The sequence below is a fragment of the Balaenoptera ricei genome, chromosome 14 (genome assembly GCF_028023285.1).
Source record: "Balaenoptera ricei isolate mBalRic1 chromosome 14, mBalRic1.hap2, whole genome shotgun sequence".
NCBI lineage: Eukaryota > Metazoa > Chordata > Mammalia > Artiodactyla > Balaenopteridae > Balaenoptera > Balaenoptera ricei.
In genome coordinates, this window is record NC_082652.1 from 30,896,395 (window position 1) to 30,920,173 (window position 23,779).

The 23,779-nt window shown below is 39.2% G+C and overlaps 1 protein-coding gene across 5 annotated transcripts in view; it reads right to left on the bottom strand.

Annotated features, from left to right (window-relative positions):
• Positions 1-23,570, bottom strand: part of TWSG1 (twisted gastrulation BMP signaling modulator 1) — a 42,708-nt gene extending 19,138 nt beyond the window's left edge. For 4 of the 5 annotated variants that reach the window (XR_009497215.1, XM_059894121.1, XM_059894118.1 and 1 more), the window contains exons 1-3: positions 23,397-23,570; positions 21,647-21,803; positions 3,694-3,793 (exon numbers count right to left, since the gene is read on the bottom strand). Coding sequence is in view for 4 of the 5 variants with exons in the window: in XM_059894121.1 (XP_059750104.1) it covers positions 3,694-3,793; positions 21,647-21,769 (223 nt within the window). In the remaining variant the exon portion in view is untranslated. Of the gene's footprint in view, positions 1-3,693; positions 3,794-21,646; positions 21,804-22,841; positions 23,228-23,396 lie in introns of those variants that run through there. The other variant, XM_059894119.1, reaches the window with a different exon arrangement.
• Positions 23,571-23,779: the final 209 nt, after the last annotated feature.

A 23,779-nucleotide genomic window follows, 5' to 3' on the forward strand; every position in this document is an offset into this window, starting at 1 on the left:
AAAATTTTCATAATAGAAAACGAACTGCTATATTTAATTCCTTTATGGACTAATATTTTCTTTTGAACTTTTGTTTTTTCTTGGAATTTCTATGCTTGGAATTTTCTTTTCTTGAGGACCATACATAAACTTTCAGCATATCTTAAAAAGTCATTCTGCTTCTCAAGTACATGCTTGATATCCTATGGAACTCAGTTTCTTCTCAGAGATAAGCCCCTCAGAACCCTCACTTCTTGCTTTGGTCAGGCTAGTTGTCTCCTAGGTCTCTGAATCGTTGATGCTTTAAATCTCCTGTATAATACAGAAAAAGCCTTTCTGGTGGGAGAGAGCCTGCCCCTCCTGGGGTAGGCAATTCTTGGATCCAGCAAACTAACCAATGCAGAGCCAGACCTCCTCTCTCTGGCCAGTACACCCCAGGAGGCAATATATTCCTCTGCCTTCACCATCCTGCAGCCATGTACCAGACAACTAGGGACCACCCCTACAGCTTAAGAGTCCACTAAAATTATTCAGACTAGCCACTTCTACACTGCTTGCTCTGCCCCACCCTGCCTTTCCTGCAGAAATCCCAAACGAAGACTGCCAGCACTTTCCTCCGCTCCTATCTTTCCCACTTGACCAAAACCTGGTGCTTCCCCTGTGACCCTGCGTGGCACGCAGTGACCCCTCCCTGAGACCTGGGAGCATGATGAAAGCAGTCTCCTCAGCTTCTCCTGTGTCTCCTCTATGGCTGCACCTGACTGACCATCTTATGAAAGAACAGTTATCATCCTACAACCATCCTTAACTCCTGGTTAAAGCTATTGTTTCCTTCAACCCATGTTTTTCTCTTTCTTGGTCTTCTGCCCTATCTTGTTTGATTGCTCCCCTATTACATCTTTAAAATGTGCCTCTCACACGTCATATTTTAAAAGTGCAATAGAGGATCGTTTGGTTTGAATTGGATGTCGGATATGAGGAAAGAGGGGAATTAAGCACTGACCTATGGGTTGGGTAACTGACAGTGGGGTGGATTTAAAAAACCATCATCACTAAGGAGGCCTAGGAACAAAAGGCCAGGGTAGATCTTCAATGCGCACACTGGAACTGTCGAAAGGGGCAGTGGGTCTAGTGGTGGAAGTGAGACGTTGATTCAGGTACTGAAGCTATTAATAAATGAGGGGGAAGTGACTGAGGATACAAAGATAACAGGCAAAAGGACGGATAAGAGATGGAAAAATCCAATAAAATGTGTTTTAAAGGAGTTGGAGTTTCTGAAGGAGAGTGGAAGAAGTTCAAAATCCATCAAAATACAGTGTTCCCAAGTCCAGTCAAAATCTGCTGGAGGCTTGGTCTAGGGTGATACCAGTGGAGATGAAGAGATGTGCCTCACTGGTGGGAATGCAAACGATAAACCCCTTTGGAAGGAGAATTTGACAACATTTAGCAATATTAAACAGAACTGACTATCTATACGAGGTTATTCATCATACTATTATTTGTAATGGTAAAAGACTGGAAGCAACTACATGTCCACCTAGGGATGAATGAGTATATGAAGTGTTACTGCCAACAACAGGACTCTAGGTAGCTACCAAAAAATGATGTTGATGTGGAAGAAATTCCAGAACATTCAATTAAGAAAAAAGAAAAAACAAGAAGCATTAATGTTTTATGAAACAAATGAATGTTTTGTACAACAAATATAAATGTATATGATGTATATTTATAAGATGAGCCCGGGACAGCCTGTCTGAAACCAACAAAGATGACAGAAGTCATGTCAAAAGGACTCAAGAGCCAAGTTGAAGAGGCTCCTACTAACCAAAGATGGGACAATTTGAGCAAAAAATAATAATAATGACAACAACTGATTAAAATGCCAAATATATAAAAAAACCATGGGTGGAACCACTGGGTGAAGGACTGGTGGGGACTCACCATGAAGTCATCAAACCTTCACCATCTGAACCCACACACCAATTTTAGCAACACTAAAAGCGGGACGACTAGATATTATTAATGGGGACACTGTACACTGCACCCCACCTCCCAAAACTAAACCTGAGTCCAATCAGCCTTTAGATCTAACTTCCAGTCTACAGGAGATAGAGAGGACAGGGTAACAAGTTAAATAACCACAGGAAGCAATCAGCCAAATCCAGAAAGTGGCATGTTTTCCATCACAACTCACTAGTTCCTACAACAAGTCAATGGAATTTTAAAAGGTGATGAGGGGAGGAGGAACAATAAAAGAAATCTAACAATCAAATATACTAAGTGGACTCTGTTGGATCTTGCTTTGACTAAAATAACTATAAACAACCTTTAGACAACTAGGGCAATCTGAGTAGGACCGGGTGTTAGATGCTGAGGAAGTACTGTTAATCATGTTAATCATGTGTTACTGACATTGTGTTATGTAAGGAAATTTACTCTTTTTTTGAGATGAATAACTAAAGTAGTTTGGAGTTGTAGTAAAACTATTTATTTACTTTATAGTCATCCAACCAAAAAAGGCAGGGACAGACACATAGACAGATGATGGTTGGAACAGGTATGGCCTTGATGCTGGGGCGCAGGTACACAGCAGTTCACTGTGCTCTCTATTTTTGTGTACATCTGGAGAAGTAAAAACAAAACAAACACACACATACCCAAAACAAAGCCTGAGGGTAGAGATCCAGGATCCAAAAACCACAGGATTTGAGGAATATGCTGGACAGCAAAGATGAAATGAGGTACGGCTGTTACTCTTAAGAGAAAATCAGAAAAGAGAAACAGATTCTCTTTATAGCACAGAGGATCCTATCTCAGGCAAATGAGGAAGGATTCTGAGAAAAGGGGACAGCTGAACTGCAGTTTTAAAGGATTAAAGAGTTAACTGGTCAGAGAGAGGATGAGCGTTTCTCCCAGCAACAGTCTGCCCACGTAAGTTTTCTTTCCAAAACACAAATGATAGCGTTCTATAAACACACTCTTGCACCTTGCTTTTTTTTTTTACGTAATACATCTTAGAGACTGTTCCTCAGAAAGCCCTTAAAACAGCTTTTGGTTTCTCAAGGATCTTTGTAATGAAGTCGTATATAAATGAAGATAGTCTATTTTTATTATGCTAAGTACCTATTTTTACTTGTGACAATACCACATACTTCTTATAAAAAAATATCAGCAGGGTATTTCCCTGGCAGTCCAGTGGTTAAGACTCCACGCTTCCACTGCAGGGGGCACGGGTTCAATCCCTGGTCGGGGACTAAGATCCCACATGCGCAGACAAAAGAAAAACAAACAAACAAACAACTCTGCTCTCTGCCAAGCCCGACTCCCCCCGGAACCACCCCCTCCCTGACCCCTCTCATTAAAAAAAATAAATTAATTAATCTAATTTAATTTGCATGGCTTTTAAAAACATATATATATCAACAGTATAAAAATGAAAAAGTAAAAAAACCCTGTTTGTTCCTCCACTCCTACTTCCCAAGAATAAGAGCTTTTAATTTCCTCCCAGACCTTTTCTATAAAAATACAAATATATATATATGTAAATACTATTAAATACAAGCAAATGCAATAATACATTGTTCTATTCACCTACAGTATCTTATACAAACCTTAGTCTAGGCACAAAAAATCCATTTATATTATTTAAAGTCTCTTAAAGTCAAGGATTCTGTGATATGAAATATTAAGAAACTTTACTGTATGTCAACTTACCAACGCAGTCACAGCACTCATCCCAAAGGGTCCCGAGACACAGCATACACTCCTTGCAGCAGGAACAATTTCCTTCTCCAGGTCGGCACTGGCAGAGCTCCTAGAAATGAGACAGATGTTCACATTTTAAATTCCAAATAACTATATTTAAAATTGTTAATTTTCTGCAGCAAAAAAAACTCCATAATATTTGCATTTATAGTAATTTACTCTTGGCACAATTTTTTTTTTTAATTATTTATTTATTTATGGCTGTGTTGGGTCTTCGTTTCTGTGCGAGGGCTTTCTCTAGTTGCGGCAAGCGGGAGCCACTCTTCATCGCGGTGCGCGGCCTCCCACCATCGCGGCCTCTCTTGTTGCAGAGCACAGGCTCCAGACGCGCAGGCTCAGCAGCTGTGGCTCACGGGCCCAGTTGCTCCGCGGCATGTGGGATCCTCCCAGACCAGGGCTCGAACCCGTGTCCCCTGCATTGGCAGGCGGACTCTCAACCACTGCACCACCAGGGAAGTCCTTGGCACAATTTTTTAATTCAACATCATTAACTATTTGTAGGAACATAAATATCTACAGGGTAGATAGACTTAGAATTAAGTACTACTAGATCTAAGTAGATTTAGATTTTCTTTTGGACACATTCAGAAAACGCATTTTGGATCCTTTTATCTTATTTTGAAACAAAATGAAAACATTTTACTTTATAACCCATAACTTTACCCCCCATACTACCTCAACGAATAATTCAGCATAAGAACAAAACTTACTTTCCAGCTATTAGATTCACTGTGCAAATTAATCTAAATGCATGGCCAGCCGACTTGTAGCGGGAATTGTGGTTTCTCAATATGTAAAGTATGAATAAAAGCATGTTTTAAAAACTATTTTCATTGATCTACAATATATTAAAACAGTGTGCTTGGTGTGGCAGTCTGTTTATAAAGAAGGCAGTGATTCTTCCCCTCCCCATGTCACCCTCTTTGCAGCTCCTCTGATCAAGAGACAGGGTCTATTTCCAGACCTCTTGAATGGAAGTGATCTTGAAACTTGCTCTGACCAACAGAATTTGGTGGAAGTGATTTAGTGTCAGTGCTGAGTCTGGGCCTCAAGAGGTCTGGAGTGTTTCCACTCCTTCTCTTAGAACTTTGCCCAGCTGCCATGTGAAGTCTGGGAGAGGGCCACGTGGACAAGTCCGTCCATCTGAAGCCATCCCAGTTCGGCCAGCCTCCAACCAACCCAGCAGCTGACAACAGACACAAGAATGAACCCAGAAAACCCACCCAGCTGATAGAGGCCAAATTGCTGACCCACAGAAACAAGAGCAAAACAAAGTTATTGTTTCAAGTCAGGAAGCTTTGGGATGGTTTGTTACTGCATGAAAACTAATTAACATGGCTTGCTTTGTACATGAAGCTTCAAGGTAATTCCTTTAGCCTTCCCTCTGCCCCTCCCCTGGCCACCAGAGAGTCACTGCTAAACAAACCCAACCTAAAGGGAAATTCTGTGGCCACACGGCTCAGTTGGCTTTCCCTGGTTGATGAGATATTATATATATTTTTAAAAATATGCACATAATATTTATCCCTATTAAATTCATCTTATTATGTTTCTAGACGACTGGAGACAATCAATCATTCTAATATGACAATTTTTTGCAAACTGATATTCTTCTAGTTTCAGTGAGAAATAATTGACATACATCACTGTCTAAGTTTAAGGTGTACAGCATGATGGTTTGATTTACATTTATTGTGAAATGATTACAGTAGGTTTAGTTAACATCCATCATCTCATATAGATAAAATAAAAAGAAAAGAAAAAATATTTCTCCTTGTGATGAGAACCCTTAGGATCTACTCTCTTAACGACGTTCCTATACATCATGTAGTAGTAGTAACTGCAGTCATCATGTGGTACATTACAGCCCTAGTACTTATTTATTTTATAACCGCAAGTTTGTACCTGCTGACCACCTTCATCCAATTCCCCCTCCCCATGACCTCATTTCTGGTAACCACAAGTATGATTTCCTTTTCCGTGAGTTTGTTGGGGCTTTTTTGCTCTTATTTCACTTGGCATAGTTCCTTCAAGGTCCATCCATGTTGTTGCAAATGGTAGGATTTCCTCATTGTTTATGGTTGAAGAGTATTCCATTATATACATATACCACAACTTCTTTTTATTTATTTATTTATAACATCTTTATTGGAGTATAATTGCTTTACAATGGTGTGTTAGTTTCTGCTTTATAACAAAGTGAATCAGTTATACATATACATATGTTTCCATATCTCTTCCCTCCCACAACTTCTTTTTTTTTTTATAAATTTATTTATTTATTTATTTATTTTTAGCTGTGTTGGGTCTTCGTTTCTGTGCGAGGGCTTTCTCCAGTTGCGGCAAGCGGGTGCCATTCTTCATCGCGGTGCGCGGGCCTCTCACTATCGCGGCCTCTCTTGTTGCGGAGCACGGGCTCCAGACGCGCAGGCTCAGTAGTTGTGGCTCACGGGCCTAGTCGCTCCGTGGCATGTGGGATCTTCCCAGACCAGGGCTCGAACCCGTGTCCCCTGCATTGGCAGGCAGATTCTCAACCACTGCGCCACCAGGGAAGCCCCCTCCCACAACTTCTTTATCCATTTATCCACCAATGGAAACTTAGGTTGTTTCCATATTTTGGCTATTGTAAGTAATGCTGCTATGAACATGGGGGTGCAGATACCTTTTGGAGTTAGGTTTTTGCTTCCTTTGAATATATCCCCAGAAGTGGAATTGCCAGATCATGTGATGGTTCTATTTTTGATTTTTTGAGGAACCTCCAAAATGTTTTCCACAGTGGCTACACCAATTTACATTCCCACCAACAGTGCACAAGGGTTCCCTTCTCTCCACATCCCTACCCACACTTGCTATCTCTTATCTTTTTAATGATGGCCATCATGGCCATTCCAACAGGTGTGATGTGATAGCACACTGTAGTTTTGATTTGCACTTTCCTGATGATTAACAATACTGAGCATCTTTTCATGTACCTGTTAGCCATTCAAATATCTTCTTTGAAAAAATGTCTATTTAGGTCCTTTGCCCATTTTTAAATTGGATTCTTTTTTTTTTGCTATTGAGTTGTACGAGTTCTTTATATATTTTGGATATTAACCCCTTATCAGATATAGCAACACTGACATTTAATTCCTTTTCTCAAAAAGTCCCCTAGCTATTACACAATTACACAGCACTTTCAAGAATCAACACTTGTTGGGAATTCCCTGGTGGTCCAGTGGTTAGGACGCCACACTTCCACTGCAGGGGGCCCAGGTTTGATCACTGGTCTGGGAAATAAAATCCCACAAGTTGTGTGGCATGGCCAAAAAAAAAAAAAAAAGAATCAACACTTGTGCTATGCTCTAATTCATTAGTTTGATGTCAGTATATAGCTGTGACCTAATATATGTAAATTATAATATTTTAGTACCACGGAATTCTATACTCAGGCCACATGCATGTAATGCACACCTTGAGTAACCTTGCTAGGCCTGATGGAGAGAGAGGGACTAAAAGGGCAGGGCCTTCCTGAGAAGTACAGGTGCTTCATCATAAAACTGGTGATGCCTGATTCACACAAACTCAAACTTACTTGGAAATTTAGAAAAACAGAGCTGCCAAAGCTGTATTTTGTGATTTGTTTCTCCATAAAAATCTGTCTGTCATCTTTGGAGTGAGAGAACATTTTCTTAGTACACATTTTTAAAAAAACACCATCAGAGTTAAGGATATTGATACTTTTTGTTCTTAAGTTTTAAAAAGGTTGCAACTTAGCCACCAGAAATAAAGTTTTTTAAAATTTTAATTTACATTATCCATAGAAAATATTCCTTTACTATCTTACTTGTGTATATTTACATTATCTACATAGCTCAGGAGAAACATATTAGGAAAGTAACAAACTTATTCAAAGAATAAGTCTCTCCTTTTTCCTATCACAGCTTTCAAATGGTAGCCTGTTAAATGAATTACTGTATATTATGCTAAATAATTTTAAAATGAATGTCGATTTAATGGACATTAGAGAAATCTGAGTCTTTAAAGCATTCATTCTACCTTTTACTGTCAGGTTTTTGTGAGGTGTTTTAAACTGGAATGAAAGGGTGGACGATAACATCAGATGACTGCTAACTAATGGAAGGTTAAAACTCAGACTATTAAAAGTTACTTGAACTTGCCTTGATTATCTACCCCTTAAGATTAAATGTATGTCACACCCTCTTAATAGATGCCTATCCTGTACTTTTACATGTCAGTGTGATAGAACAATGCACTGAAGTAACATGCTTAATGACTTTTAATTTACTGATAGAATACAAAGTGAGAAGCTCTAGGAAGCCGCAACAAGGGAGAAATGACTGAAACACAGGCTTTATTACTATACCATTAAACAGACAAAAATCCAGGTTAAGACTTCATTGGTAAAAATTACTGCTAAAACTGGCTGAATGCTAACTAATATTTTCTTTCCATCTTACTACAAAATAGAATGAAATATCTGTCTTAATAAAGCCAATTTGATTTCATAAATTATGAAATTTCAGAGAGTAAATAAGCTTCAAAATGTATCAAATAATCTGTATTCTTCAAAACTCATGCGAGCATTCTTTCCAGGAGATTGGAAAATAATGAAAACGAGCTCCTCAAACGAACTTTTTAGCCAGTATTACACATTTAACTTCTCACTTTCCAGGAGAAAAATAATATACAGGCAAAGTTAACATATGGCATTTCGGATCTCAAAAACTTCACTGCAAATCTAGAAAGCAAAAACGAGTGGAAATGATTTGCTTTGTTTCTATGTTCTAAAGTCAAAAAAGGAAAGGAAACAATGAATTTCTATGTGTAAATAATTATGAATAACAAATGTGTAGCTCATCAAGAAATCCATTATTTTCTATTCACTTTATGTGTACTTCAGAATCACACTATTAAATAAGTTTGGTCATAAACACATTTGGAAACATATTTTAATTTTTTTGACAGCTAGCAAACTATGGTTGGGAAGAATGTTTCTAAATATAAAAAAAATTTTTAAGGTGTTTTGAAGTCACGTACTGGAAATACAAAAGAAAAAAAACACACCAAAACATAACTATGAAGAATCAAGGATCACAGAAAAACATAAAAAATTACTCCATTTAAATTAAGTAGAATATTTTCTTCAGGACACTTAAAACCTTTACTTTAGTGTTTTATTTATGAGAACATAAATGAATCTTCTGTAACTAGAAAGGCTTTGCTAAAGAGGTTAGAGTCAAGATAAAAGGAATGCTTTAAATTTTTAAGAGTTTTTTGTTTTTAAATCATAAAAGACTTTGAAAAAAATCTACCAGAGTAGAAGGAAAACACACCCAAGTTCCTCCCACTTCGGTAAATTCCTATGCATTTCTAACAAAATAATGATGGCGCACTCTCCTGATTTAAAAAGTAAGCATTTCCTATTGTATCAATAAAAATCTGTCAACATAACATAACGGCTGCATAATGGAACATATTATGTACCAAAGTTCAGAAGCAGGCCTTAAATACTTCATCTCTTTCACAGCTTGTCCATGTTCTCATTCTGTATCACCGCCTTCAGAAACGTCATTATTATATTCCATGTCACTATTACTTCAAAGTCTTCCGTATTAACTAGAAAGAGGCTTGTGCTGAGATGTGGGATTCCTGTGTGGACTGGCTATTTACGTAATTCACTAACCTCCCTATGACTAACCTTGAGCACTGCTCAGTCGGCTGAACGTGGGATCTCAAGCAAACACAGCGTTCACAGAAGAGAGGTGGATCCAGCGCCTCCACTTATTTCCTGCCACAGTCTCCCCCAAAGTTCCTAAGTGGGTTTTATGTAACATTAACAGGCACTGTGCTCAGTGTTTTATATGTATTATCCTGGAGCTCATAAAGCCTTTATCAAGGTATTATTCATCTTCATTTTCATATAAGGTGATGAATTTGTACATCATTCTATTATTAGTAAGTGGCTGAGATTTGACCCCAGTTTTGGGTAGCTATTCCTGCTTTTTAAACATTGAGATGAGAAATATAAAGCTTATTTCTTATTAATTTAGCATCTCAATAATTATAGTTATTACTTTCTTAGAGAGAATGAGCCCATAATTAAACTTAGCTAACCCTTCAGGTTGTTTAATCAAAGACACTATTGTATCTTTCACTCTCAGTACCTGAATACAATTACAAGTGCTACTGCCAAAGTTTAATCATTGTTTGTAAAGGTAAAATAAGTATCAATGGCAAGAGTTGCAAAACCAGTGTGTTGGGATTTAATACTTAATTCTTTTTTTGCTTGGGCCAGTTAATGATTGCATCATTTGCCTCCCTGGTCTGGAAGTCCCAGGGAAAGTATGGGCACTGCTCCTGGTACAGATGAAAGGCTGGAAGGGATGGGTCAGTGATCCAGCCCAACTGGGCTCCGACGTCAGATCTTCTGCCACAGGGCTGCTCCCACCACCACTGCTTCCGCGTGTCAGAGCCAGAGTGACGTGGATCGTGAAGTACCACGCTAGATGTTCTTCAAGTGTGGTAATCACACCATTCAATACATTTATGGTGGAAAAAATTATAACTTTATACTAAATAGAAAACAGAAATTTATACATTTGAGCTATCCTATGTTGACCAGAATGAGTATTTATAGAGATAATTTGGCAATTTGCTTTAAAAACTTATATGAAGGGACTTCCCTGGTGGCACAGTGGTTAAGAATCCGTCTGCCAATGCAGGGGACACGGGTTCAAACCCTGCTCCAGGAAGATCCCACGTGCCGCGGAGCAACTAAGCCCGTGCGCCACAACTACTGAGCCTGTGCTCTACAGCCTGCGAGGCACAACTACTGAGCCCGAGTGGCACAACTACTGAAGCCTGCGCGCCTAGAGCCCATGCTCCACAACAAGAGAAGCCACCGCAATGAGAAGCCCGCGCACCGCAACAAAGAGTAGCCCCCGCTTGCTGCAACTAGAGAAAGCCCACGCGCAGCAAAGACCCAACACAGCCAAAAATAAATTTTAAAAGAAGTATTTTACGTTTGTATTATTGAAAATCTTGAATATGACAAAGAATTTCAATTTTTTTATGCCAGAAGACAGATTTTATATAATTATTAAATCAACTTTAATGGAAAATCTTGTTCTCTATACGTCTAAGGTTCTGGTGAGATCTTAATCCATGCAAAATAAATGGGGGGGCGGTAATTATTCATCTAAGACTAAGCCTAGACTTTAAGAGTTAAAATTTATTTTATAAACTTCCAAATTTCCAGGTCAGAGATGGAAACTAATAACTTGAGGGAAATTTTTATTTATATTCTGATGTAAAGTTGCTGATAAATATCTCCATTCTTTAACTGTTGCCAAAATCTGAGAGATTTGTTAGCAATGTTGTTAAAACAGGGAAATATCACCATTGAAAACAACATTATAGTCTAGCAGACAGCAAATGACTTGGATTTACAGAATCTGGATTCAAGTCCTGGCCTGTAAACCCGCAGCATGTAACACCAAATCTCAGCTTTTCAGATGCTTTGTGATCCAGCAATCCTACTCCTAGGTATTTAATCAAGAGAAATGAAAACATACATCCACACAAAGACCTATACATGGAAGTAAATAACTTCATTCATAATTACCAAAAACTGGAAACAAGCCGCGTCCATCAGCTAGTGAATGGATGAAGAAATGGGGTACATCCACACAACAGAGTACTACTCAGCAAGACCAAGGAAAGGAGTCCCTGAGACATGCAGCCACATGGGTCAATCTCAAAAGCATTATAATAACTGAAAGAAGTCAGCCAGGCACAAAAGGTTACACAATGTACGATTCTAAGACATTCTGGACAAGGTGAAATTATAGGGACAAAAATCAATCAGTGGTGGAGAAGTACTGAGGCTGGGGAGGAGGCTAGTCTTGACTCCCTAGGGGCACGAAGGGACTTTTAAGGGTGATGAAAATATTCCCTATCTTGATTGTGGTAGTGGTTATATGAGCATACATTTATCAAAAATCATATAAATGTACACCTAAAAAGAGTGAAATATATTGTATGTGAATTATACCTCAATAAATCTGACAACAAAAATGCTTTGGGAGATTAGGGAATACCTCATCTCATCTCTGAAGGACCAGTATGGTACACTGTGGTCCATAAATTTATTATTTTAACAAATCTGAACTGAAAAACATGAAGCATTATATAAATGTTAACTGGTATTAAAGAAAGCAGTGCAGAAGATAGTTCAGAAAATATACTTCTCTATTTTACTTTCAAGCTAAAACTAAACTTCTCTAAACTAACATACTTTTTTTTTTAAAACAAAGAAACATAAAACAATGCTGGTGAAAAATGCAGAATCTGTGAAAGTTGTATATATTATATACAACCTTTATTCTATGTTTAGGTGTTAAAAATCACCTAAACATAGAATAAAAACCTAAAAAGGACTATATCAAATATTAAGAGTAGTCTGTGTTTAGAAAACAGGACTATAAATGATTTAGTTTCCTTTTTCTACTTCTATGTATTTTGTGGATTCCTTTGAGAACAAAATATTTTTATAATGGCAAGTAAACATTTTAAATTTAAGTAGTAGGACTTCTGAAGATCCAGTTTAATTTCATACAATAAAAAAAATAAGACACTCAAAAACAAAAACTGATGTTCTTAAATATTAAATCAAACAAACTATAAGTGTTTATAATATCTTGACCTAAAACCCCGAGGAATGTAAGAACAAAGGTAATTATGAAAATGAACACTGTATGAGCATCAGTAACCAACAAGGCATTAGACTGTACCTGTGCTGATACTATTTTCACAACCCTTACACAGGTCAAATGGGTATTTAAAAACCAATATGTAAACAACACACCCTCGAACAATTAGCCTTTATTCAAAACAATAAACATAATTATAATTACGTTAGTTACAACAAATCTGTTTTGACAAATTAATACTCTTTAAGGAGGACATCAGACAGACTTTGAAACTTGGAACAGAAGTATCTAAACCAAATCTTATCATCATGTTCTTTATAAATTCAAACTTTTGCCTTGAAAATAATATAAACAAGTGAAATACGGAAAACAGAATTTATCCTTTTGGCTAAATATATCAGCATGCAAGTTCATGTATATACATGAACTACCAAAATATATCAAACAACACCCATTTCTTATATAAACCTTGTAACCAAATTTTAATCCTACTTACTTCAAAAGTACCCCAAAGCATTTCTTTAAAATCATCGAGGTGAGGTGACATAGGGGCAGGTAGAGATGAGACTGGACCAGCCATATGCTGACCACCGGTGAAGCTAAGTGATGGGTAAATAGGGACTTTACTATTCTCCCTATTAAAATTATATTTGAAAACTTCCAAGTGTCCCAATGAAATCCTCATCTTTGGTTTTCTTTTTTGGGTGGGGGGGGCCATGGCACATGACTTGTGGAATCTTAGTTCCCCGATCAGGGATCAAACCAGTGCCCCCTGCAATGGAAGCACAGAGTCTTCACCACTGGACTGCTAGGGAGGTCCCCCTCATCTTTGGTTTTTTAAAAATAAATTTATTTATTTATTTGTTTTTATTTTTGGCTGCGTTGGGTCTTTGTTGGCTGCGTGCGGGCTTTCTCTAGTTGTGGCGAGTGGGGGCTACTCTTCGTTGCAGTGCGCGGGCTTCTCATTGCAGTGGCTTCTCTTGTTGTGTGCACAGCATGGGCTCTAGGCGTGCAGGCTTCAGTAGTTGTGGCACGCGGGCTCAGTAGTTGTGGCTCGTGGGCTCTAGAGCACAGGCTCAGTAGTTGTGGTGCACGGGCTTAGTTGCTCCGCGGCATGTGGGATCTTCCTGGAGCAGGGTTTGAACCCATGTCCCCTGCATTGGCAGGTGGATTCTAATCACTGCACCACCAGGGAAGCCCCGGTTTTTCAGTTCTTAATACAAAATGGGTCTTGAGATTTCTGGCGTAGAAGCATAATATTGATTCAAATTTTAAATGCTCTTTTCACAAAAGCAGAAGAAAAAACAAGTAAAGATCTTATTAAAAGCAAAATCCTGTTTTACCATTTTTCCCTTGAAAGAGGACAGCTCAACCACTCATTATATGAGCAAAGGAACACACCAAGATGACAATATTACTTTCCTGATGTTAAAATTACATTTCTTTCCTGTCAGAAGCACAAAATAAATATTTACGTAGGGACCACCCTTCTACGCAGCAACTTGTAGGAGAGGCAGGAATGACTGTGCTGGTAAAAAACATTTACACAAGTCTGAGCTTCCAGGGAAAATGTTTTATATTTAGTTACTTCATGAGTTGCGGAGGGCTCGACATAAACAAATGTTCTAACTTATCCTCACAGTACAGCATTTCAACACTACAGATGTTGTTCAAACCAAATAACTAAAAGAAAAGCTAAACTCCCTCTTAGGAGGGAAGTTTCTTTACACTTCTATAGCATGGCCTTTCTTAAAGTTCTTATCTCCCACCTTCATTTCTGTGCATGTTTTTCTGTAAGTTTAAGAAGAAAAGCTATTATTGCCATCTAAAATGTCAACGTGCCTCATACTTTGTTGAACGTGAAAGCGGAATTTTAATAACTTAGTAGTGTGATGGCAAACAAAGCCCGAGCAATTCTTCACCTTTTCAGGGCAATCAACCACTTTGAGAACCTCCTGAAAGCTGTGGACTTTTCTCCTAGAAAACAGTACATTTGCAAATTTGAATATAATTCTGGGTATCCCCTTTAAGAGAAGCACTAAAGAGGCCTAAGGACACCAGCTGACAGTTCTTGGCACATGAAACGCCAATAGCCAATCTATTCCTCAACTGAAGAGAACAGGAATAAAAGAGGGCACTAAAGTTCAAGTTTCTATCAGACCACAGAGGCAACCCCCACACTAGGGCACAAAGACAAGAACCAAGCATCTACCAACCAACCACCACCCCGACCACAGCAAGAACACCAGCCATTCAAAACAAACAAACCAAAAACTTCTCTGCAGGAAAATGATCAGCCTCAGAGCAGAAAACACACTCCAGCATCGAGGGCTTCCCTGTCCCTCAGGAGATACCCTCCAGTCTGTGTATGTCAGCCCTCCCCACAAACACAATCTCCCAATCAGGCTTTTATGCTTCATTCCTAACTATAATGGACAACTAAGGAACACTATACATTTGAGGAAAGCCTCCTGCATGAAAGAGATATAAATTGAAAGAAAAAAATAATCTTGGAAGAAAGAGAAATCCACGTAACAGAATGGGGAGGTGAGGGGGGGGGGAGACACACCTCCATCTCCATCAATAAAACTTCCAGTAAGTATTCTCAGGATATCTGAGAAAACAGTGCATTCAAATACAAGTAAAAGTGTTAAAAGAAAAATTAACGAGAAGAAAATAAGAAGTAAAATTTTAAAGTTATTGCTAAAATTTAAAAATTCAATAGACAGGATTCAAAGGGAAAGTCAAGGAACTCTCCCAAAAAGCAGAATAAGGTGAAAACAGATTTAAGATTTACGACACTACATACAAGCAATGAACAACCTGAAAATGAAATTAAGAAAACAGTTCCATTTACAACAACATCAAAAAGAATAAAATACCTATGAATAAATCTAACAAAAGAAGTATAAGACCTGTACGCTGAACACTACAAAATACTGTTGAAAGAAATGAAAGAAAAATTTAAATAAAAGGAAAGACACTCCTTGCTCATGAATCAGAAGACTTAATACTGTTAACATGGCAATAATTCTCAAATTGATCTATAGAGTCAACGTAAACCCAATCAAAATCATAGCTGGCAATACCAAAGGCACAATCCATGAAAGGAAAAAATGGGTAAGTTGGACTTCTAAAATTTAAAACTTCTGCTCTGCAAAAGAAACTGGCAAGAGATTAAGAAGACAAGCCAGGGGACTTGCCTGGAGGTCCAGTGGTTAAGACTTCGCCTTCCAATGCAGGGGGCGTGAGTTCGATCCCTGGTCGGGGAGCTAAGATCCCACATGCCTTGCAGCCAAAAAACCATTAACATAAAAATACAGAAGCAATACTGTAACAAATTCAATAAAGACTTTAAAAATGGTCCACATCAAAAAAAATTTTAAGAAAAAGAAAACAAGAAGACAAACCACAGACAGGGAGAAAATATTTGCAAGAGACACATCCGATAAAGGACTGTTAATCCAAAAGATACAAAGAACTCTTATAACTCAACAGGAAGAAAATGAACAACTCAATTTAAAAATGGGCAAAAGGCATAAAGACACCTCACCAAAGAGGATATACAGATGGCAAATAAAGCATATGAAAAAAAGCTTAACATGTCATTAGGAAATTGCAAATTAAAACAACAATGAGGTACCAATATACACCAATTAGAACAGCTAATATTCAAAACACTGACAGCAGCAAATGCTGGTGCGGATGTGGGGCAACAGGAAATCTCACTCACTGCTGGTGGGAATGCAAAATCGTGCAGCCACTTTAGAAGATAGTCTGGCAGTTTCTTACAAAAGTAAACATACTCTCAGCATATGATCCAGCTATTGTGCTCCTTGGTATTTACTCAAATGAGTTGAAATTTTATGTCCACACAAAAACCTGCACATGGATGTTTGTAGCAGCTTTATTCTTATTGCAAAACTTGGAAGCAATCAAGATGTCCCTCAATGAGTGAATAGATAAACGAACTGGGATACACCCATAAAATGGAATATAAAGAAATAAGCTATCAAGCCACAAAAAAACATGCAGGAACCATAAATGCATACTGCTAAATGAAAGAAGTCAGCCTGGAAGGGCTACATACTGTATAACTCCAACTGTATAACATATTGAAACAGCAGAATTATATAGACAGTAAAATGCGGTGGGGGATGTGGAGGCCATGTGGAAGCACGGGGGATTTTTAGGGCAACAAAACAATTCTGTGTCACACTGTAATGGCAGATATATGACATTATACATTTCTCAAATCCATAGAACTGTCGAACACAAAGCGTGAACCCTAATGTAAATTGTGGACTTTAGTTAATAATAGTATGTCAATATTGGTCCATCAATTGTAACAAATGTACAAACTAATGCAAGATGTTAATAGTAGGGGAAACAGTGGGTATTTGTAGGGGAAAGGAGTATATGGGATCCTTCTGCACTTTCTGCTCAATTTTGCTGTAAACCAAAAACTAGTCCAATAAATAAAGTCAAATACATTTATATATAAAAATCCTAGCTGGCTTTATTGCAGAAATCAACAAGCTGACCCTAAAATTTATATGGTAATGCAAGGGCCCAAAGTATTAAAAACAAATCTTGAAAAACAACAAAATTAGAAAATTCATACTTTGTGATTGTAAAACATACCACAAAGCTACAGTAATCAAGACAGTGTGATACTGGCAAAAGATATATAAATCAATGGAATACAACTGAAAGTCCAAAAATAAACTCTTACATTTATGGTCAAATAATTCTCAACAAGAGTGTCAAGATAATTCAACGGAGAAAAAAATAATATTTTCAACAAATAATGCTGAGACAACTAGATATCCATACACAAAAGAATAAATTTGGACCCCTACCTAACACCATATACAAAAATCAACTCAAAATAAATTGCAGACCTAAATATAAGAGCTAAAACTACAAAATTCTTAGAAGAAAACAGACAAGTATATCTTATAACCCTGAGTTAGGCAATGGTTTCTTAGCTACAACACCAAATGCAAAAGCAACAATAAATAAATAAATAAATAAGACTGCATCAAAATTTAAAACTTTTGTGTTGCAAATAATACCATCAAGAAAGTGAAAAGACAACCCACAAAATGGGAGAAATTACTTGCAAGTCATATATCTGATAATGGACTTGTACCCAGAATACATAAATAACTCTTATAACCCAACAATAAAAAGACAATAAGCCAATTAAAAAATGGGCATTGGTTCTGAATAGACACTTCTCCAAGGAAGATATATGAATGCCAATAAGCACATGAAAAGATGCTCAATATCATTAGTCATTAGAGAAATGCAAATCAAAACCACTTCACACCCACTAAGATGCCTATAACAACAAGTGCTGGTAAGGATGTAGAAAAATTGGAACCTGCATACACAGTGGTGGAAATGTATACAGCCACTTTGGAAAATACTTTAGTGGTTCCTCAAAATGTTAAACATAAAAAATATGACCCAGCAACTCTACTCCTAGGTATATACCCAAAAGAAATGAAAACAGATATCCACATAAAAACTTATACACAAATATCCACAGCTCCACTACTTGCATAGCCAAAAGGTGGAAACAATCTAAACATTCATCAACTGATGAATGGATAAATTAAATGTGGCATATCCATACAGTACAATATTATTTGACCATAAAACAACGAAGTACTGATACATACTATAATACAGATGAATTGTGAAAGCATTATGCTCAGTAAAAGAAGACAGGCATAAAAGACAACATATTGTATGATTCCATTCATATTAAATGTCCAGAATAGGCATATAGAGATACTCTGATTAAAAAAATATATATTTATCACATAATAATAGTTGGTTGCTTTCTCTAGAACTATGTAGAATAAGAAGGAAACTCTGAGACCACCCAGCCGGTCAAGTCACAGTTAAGATGTGGCAGATTGTATTGTCCAAAGATGGCCATGTCATTCACCCCACTCACTAAGCTCTCCTTAGTGTTACACTCATGCTCCTCCATCAGAGGCGGGGCCTGTGTACCCTCCCCTTAAATCCAGGTGGGCCTACCACCATGATGGAAGTAACACCATAACCTCAATGGCGCGGCCATAAAAGGCAGTATAGCTTCCCCTGCTGTGTTTCGTGAGACACATGGTCTTGGAAGCCCTGAGCCAACATGTAAGAAATCTGGCTAGTCTTAAGCCAGCATGCTGGAGAAGTCATACAAAGAGACTACTGACAGGGAGGGAGGAAAGGAGGGGAGAGAGAAAGGGGGGACAGGGGGGTGAGAGAGAGAGAGAACGAAGAATCTTCCTAGCTCAGCTTTGTGATATCCAATACAGCAGTCACTAGCCACATGCAGCTGTTTAAATTTAAATTAATTAAAATGATTAAATTTAAAAATCTGCTTTTCAGTCACACTAGTCATATTTCAAGTGCTTAACAATCACGTGACTAGTTTCTACTGTACCTGACAGGGCTGATGTAGATCATTTCTATCATCATAGAAAGTTCTAGTGGACAGCGCTGCCTCAGGTAATTTCAGCTGCCAGCCTTCAGGCCGCCCCAGCTAATAAAGCTGTGTGGTGCAGATGAACTATCCTACCAAACACAACACAGGATGCAAATTCATGCTCAAAATAAACGTTGTTGTTGTTTCCAGCCACTGACCTTTGGGGTGGTTTGTCACACAGCCACAGTGAGAGGAATGCAAGGAGAGTAAAGGGCAGAATATTAAATAATCAGCGGAGTCCATAAAACCAGGCAAATGGTAGAACCAATCACATTTCACTGCAATGTCCAGTAAGTGCTTAGCACAATGTCATAAGTGCTTAGGAATAAATGAACAAGAAAACCCTCAATACTCGAGGCCTCTATCATTTTAACCCCAAGCACCCTGCCACTATGCACCAGAAGCACTGTCTCTACTATTCCAGAAAAAGATTTGATGATTCCTAGTTCTGAAGGAACAGGAATCAGAAATGTTTGCATCAGTGAATTAGTGGTTAAAAAAAAAAAAAGAGTCCTACCTTCTTTACAATGAGTTTACTAAAATCACCATTTAACAAACAGGTGAAGCTTCACCTGATTTTCCAGTTTTTACACTTAATTTTTACTCTACTTTTTGAAGCATTTTGTAAGTATTACAGAATTTTAAACTGAAAAGCAAAACAAACAAAAACTTCTGAGAATGTTTATCGATAGTAACCAAACGCTTTCTTCTTTAAATACTGCCTTACCAAGCAAGGTCTTTCAAAAAAAATCCAATTTTTAATTATTTGAATAATGGAAATTACAGACTTGGAGAGTCAAAAAATAATTTGAGATTTAAGTAAATTTCTACCTAAACATGAATATAGCAATTGTTATGAGACTTTATTTCCAATAATGAATAATGAAGATACATTGAAACAACGTGGGAAGTGGCACAGATTCACCTCTGACCACAGCACAAAGCTGGACTTCACGAGAAGACCACCAAATTTTTAGCCAGCACAAGCCTAAGCAGACGTGCCATATCACAACTTCCATGTAGGGACTTCCCTGGTGGCGCAGTGGTTAGGAATCCGCCTGCCAGTGCAGGGGACATGGTTCGAGCCCTGGTCCGGGAAGACCCCACATGCCGCGGAGCAACTAAGCCCGTGCACCACAACTACTGAGCCCGCGCGCCTAGAGCCCGAGCTCCGCAACAAGAGAGGCCACCACAATGAGAAGCCCGCGAACCGCAACGAAGAGTAGCCCCCATTCGCCACAACTAGAGAAAGACTGCACGCAGCAATGAAGACCCAATGCAGCCAAAAATAAATAAATAAATTAAAAAAAAACTTCCATGTATAAAACTACGTGATATTAAAGAATTATTGTTAATTTTTAAAGTGCTAATAGCTATGTTTTCAAGAGTTCTTATCTTTCAGAGATAGACAATAGATCTATGATAAAATATTATCAGGGGTCTGCCTGACACTAAACAGAGCTGGGGTGAACAGTGCAGGGGAATAGAGAGGAAGCAAGGGTAGCCCCGAGTGAATGATGGCTGTAACTGCTGATTATTACTGCTGTTCATTATACTCTTCCCTCTTCTATTTATGCTTAAAAACATCCATAGTGAAAACCCTAACCCTAACCAACCAACCTCTCTAGTTAAATGTTTTGGTTAAAATGCAAAGTGAGGGTACAGAGTATGAGATGGTGACAACCACACTCACATAAAGGCCAGTCTTCACAGAATTTTAACTATTAATGAGGACCAAAATGTCACAAATCAGCACATAATGCCTCTCATCTATAAAAATCATTATCACTTCTAGTACATACAAATGCTCTCATGTCACGATTACAGCCAAGAGGTAGCTGAGTCATACTTTATACAGAATTCTAATATGTGTGGTTACTGAATTTCTTAGCCAACAGCTAGAAGAGAGGCTAATAAATACAGACCGAAGACTGCTGATGGTCTAACAGGATGGGAAAAGGGAGAACAGCTGTATAAGACATGAAGTTCACCACTAATTAACGCAACTTTAAGAACAGTAATAACCAGTATGTGTATGGAAAGGCCACAGGATTCAGGTTCAAACACAGGCCACGTTCCACAGCCACTTAATAGCTCTGTAAACTAAGTCATTACTTAACCTCACTTTTCTCTTCAGAAAGGCTTGCCTTGATGGCTGAGAGATCACTGTCAAGCATCTTGGAAGCACATTCTCCAACGCCTGCAACCTTGAGAAACCCTGACCCTGAACCCCCCAGCTCAGCTGCTCCTAGGTTCCCAACCCTCAGCAACTGTGTAAATAATAAATGTTTACTGCATTAAGTTGCTGTTTGGGGTAACTTGTTACTTAGAACAGACAATTAGTGTATATTTAGGGAACAGTTTGTCTATGATTTGACTAGATAAATTTTCCTAAATATAGTGAGTCTCTTTGCTATGTAAACTAGATTATACAAAGGGAACCCTTTAATTCATCTGAATAGGCTACTCATCACCTTGTAACAGCATGTTTACAAAGCTGGATATTATTTTCCATACTGAACTCCTTGACTCTGACATTGCTTGTATGCAAGAGAAGTATGGGGGCAAAACCCCAGACCAGTGTCATGGTTCATTACCTCAGACCTTACACTCTCTATCTGTATATATGTGCTCTGTATCTGCTCTACAGTATATTTTAATATTAGTAAAAAAGTACTCTTAGTCCTACCTGAATGAGGCATTTGCTCACATCACTAGCACAAAGTGCTTTGTTACAACTCAGTGACACGGGGACCCATGTCAGGAACACCAGGATGGCTACAGTAAGCATAACAACAGAGGGTGACTTCATGTTTCTTCAAAGACAATCAGCAACTCCCAAGAAGCTAAACAAACAAACAAAAGGAAAAAAAAAACAACAAAAGCTTTAATTCAAAGGCAAATGTTAGGGTAAAAACAAACACAAAAGTGAAAATCAAATAAATAAACCAAGACTCATTGTTTGTGTTAAAAGACTTTTGAGTGACTGTTTAAAGATTATTCTCAATGAAAGATTACTTAAACACTCAAAAAAAAAGCTACAATTTTATACAGTAATATCTTGTTAGCCATCTTCAAAGATATAGAATTCTGAAATTCCTCAGAGTACCCAGAAATGGTGACTGTGAAAATTAAAGTGAATGTGTGTGTGTGTGTGTGTGTGTGTGTGTGTGTATATATACCATCAGTAACCTGAAAGTATCAATATATAAAGCAAATAAGTAGTTTCAATGCTGCACTGCTTTTCAGCTTTAGTTTCAGGCCCACTATTCGACTTTAAGCCAGTAAAAAAAACAAAACAAAAAAAACTATTAATATTGTATTATAATTTTAAAAACACATCAATATTTTAATTCTTAGAATTAAGACAAATTTTAAAAATGCAAATTATTCTAGTGTCTACTTGTTACTATCTCATTTTGTCTCTTAACATAATTAGCCAAAATGAAGCAGCTCAACGGAAGGATGGACAGTTGCTCCTTAAATAATTTAGCGAATAACAAAGGGAATAGTAAATTATTAACTGCATTAAGAACTCTAACTTACCAAAATGTGAAGATATTCTTTTAATTCTCTACCTTAAGTACCAGTGATTCTTCAAAGATACTGAAGAAAATATTACAGTCCAAAAAGAAAAAGGAAAGAAAGACCAGCACAAATTCTGACAGTGGTTGAACAACCAACACAGTCATTAAACTTTTTAAAAGAAGATAAAACTTCTTGGGGTTTAAAACACACCCCCCAAACAGAATCAATTAAATAAACGACTAGTGATGTAAGACGGATAAAAGCTGCGTTTATGGGGCCTTTATGATTGCTGTAAACCTGTATTCTAAGTGTTAGGAAGAACAATAAAGCAAAGGCAAGAAGAAGGTGAAAAGTACCTGGCTCTGTGCCCGTGTGGCTCGGCTCTGTACGAGAAAGCCCCAGGGACCGTGGCCGAGGCCGGGGGTACCCTCCTGGGACCCTCAGGACCCACCGCCTGCTTTACTGAACCGCACGCCCAAGTCCGGTGACTCCGGAGCCACCGGCACGTATTCGTGGCGGCCAAAGAAGGCATCGGAAAACGGATCTTCCAGAGCTAGTTTTCTCCCCACAGCAACTGAAAATGGGATATTTTCCCCCACCTCACGGCCGTCTGCGTCCCACTCCCCGAACCTCCCCAGAACAGTCGTCCAGGTGAACGAGGCACGCAGAGGCAGGTAACCGAGCTCCTCCTAGGGGAGCGGCTCCCTCCGGGGCCTCGGGAACAAAGCGCAGCGGCCGAGCGGGCGGTGCTGACAGCGGCCCAGGCTGCCGGCGGAGGAGCCACGCCCCGCGCCCGCCCCGCCTCGTAGCCGCGGAGGCCGCCCAGGCCGCGCGGGCCCCGTCCTCCCGCTCCTCCCGCCCGGCCGCGGCCTCCAGACCCAGAGCGGCACCCGCCACCCCAGCTCTCTCACCGTGCGCCGCGGCGCCGCGAGGCAGCCTGGCTCTCGTTCCCCGCGGGTCGGCCGAGCGGGCGCGCCGCTCTGTGGAGGGAGGCAGGCCGCGCCTCCGCTCAGTCCTCCGCGCAGCGCCCGCGAGCCTCGGCCCTAAAGCAGGGAGAGACCAGTCCGCCGCCGCCTCGCCCCCGCCTCGCCCCCGCCCCCTGCTTCCCTCCGCCCCCCTCGGCTCCCGCCGCCGCCGCCGCCGCCAGCTCTCGCCAGGAGGCGTCTCTCACTCCCCCGGCGCTCCTGTCCGCGCGCGACCCGGCCCCGCCCAGGCCACGCTCCCCGCGGGCCCAGCGCGCCCAGGGTCCCACCCCCTACCCGGCCCCGCCCCGACCGCGGCCACGCCCACCCGG